The sequence below is a fragment of the Carya illinoinensis genome, chromosome 5 (assembly GCF_018687715.1).
Source record: "Carya illinoinensis cultivar Pawnee chromosome 5, C.illinoinensisPawnee_v1, whole genome shotgun sequence".
NCBI classification, from domain to species: Eukaryota; Viridiplantae; Streptophyta; class Magnoliopsida; order Fagales; family Juglandaceae; genus Carya; species Carya illinoinensis.
The window spans coordinates 31890863-31898347 of NC_056756.1; the positions used below are offsets into that span (position 1 = coordinate 31890863).

The 7485-nt window shown below is 28.1% G+C and overlaps 1 protein-coding gene across 1 annotated transcript; it reads left to right on the forward strand.

Annotated features, from left to right (window-relative positions):
- The first annotated feature begins 3861 nt into the window (after positions 1-3861).
- LOC122310265 lies at positions 3862-7278 on the forward strand. The gene is made up of 2 exons (XM_043124148.1): positions 3862-4198; positions 4412-7278. Exons 1-2 carry the CDS (start codon positions 3862-3864, stop codon positions 7276-7278), a joined length of 3204 nt encoding a protein of 1067 aa, XP_042980082.1.
- Positions 7279-7485: the final 207 nt, after the last annotated feature.

A 7485-nucleotide genomic window follows, 5' to 3' on the forward strand; every position in this document is an offset into this window, starting at 1 on the left:
TCAGCGAAAATACACTCAAAAGCGGGTCATCACAATTAATAAATATCTAATTCATAAAATTTCTATTGCTGCAAGAATGCCAAATAGAGGAACCACTTATATTTATTTGGGCGAAGCTATTCTATGCCTTAAGTGTTCCCGTAATGCGTTGGTGTGCATATATAATTTGTTCCAAAAATATTTTGAGAAATCAGTTATTAATGTCTTATTTAAAAAAATTTATATTTTGAGGTAAATAAATTTATATTTTATCTTTTAAGTATATTTTTAAAATTGTTTTCATTAATTTATAATTTAAGAGTTTTACCTAATAGCACTTAAACTTTAAATATTTAGAACATTTCTTCCTATACAAGAAATAAAAATTAAATCTATTTAAACGGTTATATGTAAATATTTGGGATTTATTTAATTTACATTATAAAATGAAAATTCATTTCGATCCCAGTATAATATTTCCTATAACCCTTATAATAGATTTTTTAATTTTTTTTTTATGTTTCTTGTAAAGGAGGAATGTTCTCAGTATTTTTAGTTAGAATTGTTATTTTTTCTGTAAAATTCTTATTAAATAATGTGGTTGTTCCTCAAATTTATCAAATTAAAAAAATTTATATTTAAATATATTTTTGCTTATTTTGTAACTTCAAAAAATTTCTCGCTCAATAGACAATTCTTATTTTTTCCGTAAAATTCTTATTAAATAAAATGTTTGTTCCTGAAATTTAAGAAATTAAAAAAATTTATATTTAAATATATTTTCGCTCATTTTCTAACTTCAAAAAATTTCTCGCTCAATAGACAACAAAAAACAAATTGAGTTATATCACTAAGCTGTTGTAATGTTCGTAACTCAACTTAAAATTAATTTTTTCTTTTAACATTTTTCCATACGTTACTTTCTAAAATTCATAATAATACCACAACCAAAAAAGAATCGGCCGAACATATTTAACTAAATATATTTCTTTTTAAATGGATACATATAAGGCAATATTCAGATCTAAGATTGAATGTGTTTGTTGTTAAACATAAAAATTTTTATTTATAATTTATAAATAATTTTTGATATAAAAGTATAATATTTTTATATATAATATTTAAACACGACAAAGCATCCATAAAATTAAATTAAAATTTAAATCGATATTAATTTTCATACAAACTATAAATATAAAGTAGGGTTATCATTTTGTCTAAAAAAACAAAAAACAACTATTCCAACCACATTTTTATATAAATAGTAAAAGCCTGAACTTACAACAAATTTAAGACAGAAAAAAAATTTTTGAAAAATAATTTTCAAGAAAAATAAATTTTCAAATCTAAAATGTCACTATCTAAAAAACAAGTTTAACGTGCAACAAAAATAAAAAACAAGTTTAACTTGCAACAAAAATAAGCTTAACATATAACAAACTTTAGACAAATAAAAACAAATTTTGAAAAAAAAATTTGGAGAAAAATAAATTTTCAAAAATGCAAAATGTGAATTTCAGATAAACTATTCACAATTTAAAACATTTTGAATAATTATTTTTTTTAAAAAAATATTTCCGTACTTTTAGTTTAAATTAGTATATATCAAAACAATTTATATGTTACAAGTAAAATGAAGGATTTAACTTTTTGAAAAAAAAAAAAAGTTGAGAATGTGATATGGTATAAAAATAATCTTCAAACCAATGAAATTTATTAACAACAAAATGTATTCAAAAGTAAAGGGATGGCAAAAAAATTAAATTCTATTCTAAAAGTTATTTTTATATTTTTTGACGGGTCTAAAAATTGAAAATATTAATTTAAGAAAACTTAAATTATCTTTTCAATATTTAATTCTTAAAAATTAATTCTCATTAATAAATTTTTATAAGCTAAAGTTTTATTTCTAAAAAAAAATTTAATTAATAAAAATATAAAATGTACTAATTACTATACTTATCAACTTATCAAAACTTATAAAAAAATAATTATCTTCTCTGTATGTTTCTTTGTATGTTTTTGTCTTATAATATTTCTTCAATGTTTTTTTTAAAAACAAGCACTTTCAAAATTAAAAAGTTATTATTTATTCAGACAAATATCAAATATTAATTGTAAAAAAGGTTATTATTCTTTTAGAATTTCAATTGGTACCAAAAAGATAAAAATATGAATTTTAATAACAAGTTGTTATATATTTGAAAGTTATATTTAATTCAATTAATAAAATTGAATTCTAAATTTTATTTTATAATGTTTTTGTGTGAAAAATAGGAAATATATTTTTTAAGTCAAAGGAGAAAAGTCAACAGCAGCAATTATTGGGAAAAAAAAGTTGTAAGTGATTCTTTATAATGTAAAAAAAAATCATGATATATTTTTTTACTTCTATAATATTTTTGTTTCTCAAGCTGTTACAATCTTTTAAATTATTGCTTCTCATATCATATACTAATATTTTAGAATTGTCTATCATAATAGAGTTTACTCTTGCCTTCATTATTGATGTGCAATTTTTTTAGCCTCCAATTTTTTTGCTTGATTTGAGATGAGCATTACTTTTTTTAATTAAATTATAAAATATTTATTCAATTCATAAAATTAAACAAATTTTTACTATAACATAACATTTAAAAAAATGTGATTGAAGCATTTCAACAAGATTCAAGAAAAAAGATGTTATACAAAGATTTGCCTGAAGAAAAAAAAGCAGAAATTCGTCGAAAAGCTAGAGAAAGATATGCTCAGAAAAAAGCTGCGAAGAGTAGTTTGATTGGGCCAATAAATTTAGAGCCATCCAACATAGATCAAGTCATTACATCTATTGATGGAACATCCAATGATTATCAGTCACAGATCTGGAATGCCGAAAATTGTAATTTCCAACAGACACAACTGAAAAGATGTCGTATTTCTGTTATTAACAACAACAGTGATGGAATTTCTTCCTTGCAAGGAGCATCTGTTTCTACAGACATCAATCTCTCCATGACAGATTCAGATGAATCTACATTTTCAAATTCTATGTCAGACTCTTTGATGATTCTAAATTCATATTTAGATTCATCCAATGAAAGTTCAACAAATGCACAGATTCAAACACAAATATCTGAACATTTAACAATCCAACAGGTTTAATATTTTTTTCACTATTCTGTTTCTTATTTTGTCATATTCTTTTTATCAAAGAATGATCTTCTCACCCAAATAGGATCCTTCTATTTTGCAAGTACAATCAGCTTTTCAAAGGACCTTAACGACGACATATTTAGGTAAGTTAAAAAAAAACAAATTTTATTTTTTTAAACATTTTATCCTAATTCCTTTTTTTTTCAATTTTAAGATAATAATTTAACAATTATTATTTTATCAACTCTAAACAATTTTCTTTTATTATATTTTTTAATCAACTTAATAGGTACAAGAGGTCGTCGCTCTTTTACACATAGGCATATATTACAAAATGTTCCATTTGAAGCTTCTTTCTTACCAAATATGCCATCTTGTAGACATTGTAAAGGAAAGAAATTTTTCCATGAAACCAACAACTTCTGCTGTGCTGATGGATCAATCTCTTTGGCAACAAATGTTGTTCCTGAACAACTGTATAGACTGTTTGTTTCAAACGATCCTAAGTCTATCCAATTTCAGACATACATTCGAACATACAATAATAAATTTGCTTTTACATCTTTTGGAGTTAAATTTGATAGAAATTTTAATCAGAGAAACAGAGGTATCTATACATTTCGAGTTCAAGGTCAGATCTATCATTATCTTTCTGATTTAATTCCTTCAAACGGTCGGCCTTCAAATTTATAGTTATATTTCTATGATATTGAACATGAATTCGAAAATCGTATTGTTGATTCAACAAGAATGGATCCATCAATTATTGCACAGTTCATGGATATTCTTCGTGTCAATCCATATTGTACATTTTTTCGTTCTCTTGGAGATCTACCAAGTTTGGAATATCAAAAAATACGCATCAGATTTGATCCTGGTTTAGATCAACGAGTATACAATGCTCCTACATCATCAGAAGTTGCAGCAATTTGGGTTAAAGATGACACTCTAGAGCAAGTAACACCTCGTGACATCTTTGTTTATAACCATGTTGGTGGAAGTCACATAGTTCAATATTATTTTGGATCTTATGATCCACTTCAATATCCACTGTTATTTCCTTTTGGCGATATTGGATGGCATCAAGGTCTACAAAGAATCAACAGACGAGGAGTATCTATATCTAATTATACTCATGCTGCACAATCAATTGATCTACACCAATCAATATCTGTAGAAGAATTACTTAGACGAGAATAGCAAGGTTATATACACCACTCTAAATAATTTATATATTTCATCTACAATTTATATATTAAAATATATAAATTACTAAATTTTTAACTATGATTTTCTGTAGTGTTGAGGAGAAACAGAAAAGATCCATTTGTTTCATGCCGTGAATACTATTGTTATAAATTACAAATCAGAGAAGATGTGAATTCAATTCTTCTACTGTCTGGTCGATTGTTTCAACAATTTGTTGTCGATACATATATTAAAATTGAAACATCAAGATTAGATTATTTTCGCAGAAATCAACAACATATTCGATCTGAATTGTATCAAGGCATTGTGGACAGTATCAGTGTTGGAGAAACAAATGCTTCTAGAATTGGAAAACGCTTGATTCTACCATCATCTTTTATTGGAGGTCCAAGAGATATGCAAAAAAGATACATGGAAGCAATGACTTTAGTTCAACGGTATGGAAAACCAGATATCTTTCTAACAATTATATGCAATCCAAATTGGAAAGAAATCTCAGCAGAGTTGAAACCACATGAAGAGACTCAAAATCGTCCTGATTTAATAGCTCGAATCTTCAGAGCAAAATTAGAAGAATTGAAGCATCAACTATTCAAACGAGAGATATTTGAAAAAGTTTCAGCGTATGTTTATGTCATTGAACATCAGAAAAGAGGACTTCCGCATGCACATTTTTTGATCATCTTACATCGAGATTGGAAATTATATGCACCAGAATCTTTTGATCAGATTGTTTCTGCAGAATTACCTGACAAAGACAAGAATTTGCATCTATATACAGATGTTATAAAACATATGATGCATGGACCGTGTGGAGCCTTGAATCCAACAAATGTGTGCATGAAAAAGAATGGTCATTGCAAGAATAATTATCCAAGACATTTCGTGCCAAACACAACCATTGGGAATGATTGTTTTCCAATATATAAACGATCTGATGATGGAAGAACTGTGAAAATTAGAGGTCATGATTTAGATAATCGTAGGGTTGTTCCATACAATTCTTATTTGCTTGCAATGTTTGACTGTCATATTAATGTAGAAACTTGTTCTACAATAAAGGCAGTTAAATATCTTTACAAATATATTTACAAAGGTCATGACCGTGTTGCCTTTAATTTGGTTTCTGAACAACCAAATCAACAAATTGATGAAATTCAACAATTCCAATCAGCTCGATGGATTGTTCCGCCAGAAGCAATGTGGAGAATATACGGATTTATTATCAATGAAGTACATCCAGCAGTTTACAGCTTGCATTTACATCTTGAAAATCAGCACCAAGTAACATTTCCAGCACATGAAAACTTGAACAATGTGATCAATTCTGATCTTTATGCAAAATCAATGTTAACAGAATTCTTTTCAACAAATCGAGTTGATGAAAATGCCAGAAAGTTGTTGTATAAAGAATTTCCAGAATTTTATGTTTGGAGTCAACAATACAAAATGTGGACAGTTCGAAAGAAACAGATTGTTATAGGCCGAATTGTGACAACAAATCCTTCTGAAGGTGAAAGATATTATTTGCGAATTCTATTAAATCATATAAGAGGTCCTTTATCATTTGATGACCTCAAAACAGTCAATGGTGTTTTGGTCACTACATTTCGTGAAGCTGCTACAATGCATGGTTTATTAGAAAGAGATGACAGTGTAGAAGAATCTTTACAAGAAGCATCTCTATATCAAATGCCTTCTAATTTGCGTCAGCTATTTGCAACTATCTTGGTCTACTGTAATCCAACAAATCCAAGATATCTTTGGGAACATTTTGAACAAGACATGTCATCTGATTTTCAATTAACTGAAGATTCTCAATCAAATGTGAGAATGCAAGTTTTACGCTCCATCTCCATGACACTTGAATCAATGGGTAGAGACATTAATTCATTCCAACTTCTTGATCGAAACATTCATTTTGATGAAGATGAATTTTTGTCCAGAGAGATTGATGATGAACTAGCTGTTTTTATTCCAGAAGAAGATCTCACTGCATCAACACTACTTAATCGAGAGCAACAAATTGTTTACAGTTTGGTTCTAGAAAAGATTTTCTCAAATCAAAGTGCTGCATTTTTTATAGATGGGCCTGGCGGAACTGGAAAGACATTTTTATACAAGGCACTTCTTGCAACAATAAGGTCAAGACATTTAATTGCTCTTGCAACTGTTTCATCTGGTGTAGCTGCATCAATTCTACCTGGAGGTCGAACAACACATTCACGATTTAAAATACCTCTAGACAATAACAAAAATTCCATATGCAGTGTTAGCAAACAAAGTGGACTCGCAAAACTGTTACAAATAACAAAATTGATTATATGGGATGAAGCTCCTATGTCAAGAAAAGAAGCAATAGAAGCATTAGACAGAATGTTGAAAGATGTCAATAATTCAGAACTATCTTTTGGTGGAAAAGTTGTTATATTTGGAGGAGATTTTCGCCAAATTTTACCTGTTGTTCCAAAAGGAACAAGACAGCAACAAATTGACGCTAGCTTGGTTTCTTCTTATCTATGGCCCACATTAAAAAAAATTCGTCTAACTGAAAATATGCGCGCAAGATTGGATCCAGATTTTTCAAACTATATATTGGAATTAGGCAATGGAATGCCACCAATTACAATCGATGAACATGTCAAAATTCTTACAGCCATGTTAATTCCATATCAGAATGATACTGCTTCTTTGGATCAATTATTAGATACTGTTTTTAATGATATTTCAGAATATTCGACAAATATTTCAAGCATGATGAACCGTGCCATATTGACACCGAAGAACAGTTATGTAGATGAGATAAACAATTTGTTGATACAGAGATTTCCAGGAGATATCATCAACTATTACAGTTTTGATGAAACAATTGATGCATCTGAACAAGCAATCATGGAAGATTTCTTAAATACATTGACTCCAAATGGATTCCCTCCACATCAACTATTGCTCAAATAGAATTGTCCTATCATGTTGCTTCGAAATATTAATCCTTCTGAAGGATTATGCAACGGAACACGGCTGATTTGTCGTAATTTTGATTATAACGTCATTCATGCAGAAATTGCAATTGGCCATCAAACTGGCAAAAAAGTTTTTATTCCAAGGATCCCTTTTTTGCCCAAATCTGATGAAAATAGTGATTTTCCATTCAAAAGAACTCAA

What these genes read in the sequence shown, in the direction of transcription:
- LOC122310265 (XM_043124148.1), top strand. Translation starts at nt 3,862, where the DNA reads ATGGATCCATCAATTATTGCACAGTTCATGGATATTCTTCGTGTCAAT. An exon ending in CGATATTGGATGGCATCAAG is followed by an intron (nt 4,199 to 4,411) that starts GTCTACAAAGAA and finishes GATTTTCTGTAG; the next exon opens with TGTTGAGGAGAAACAGAAAA.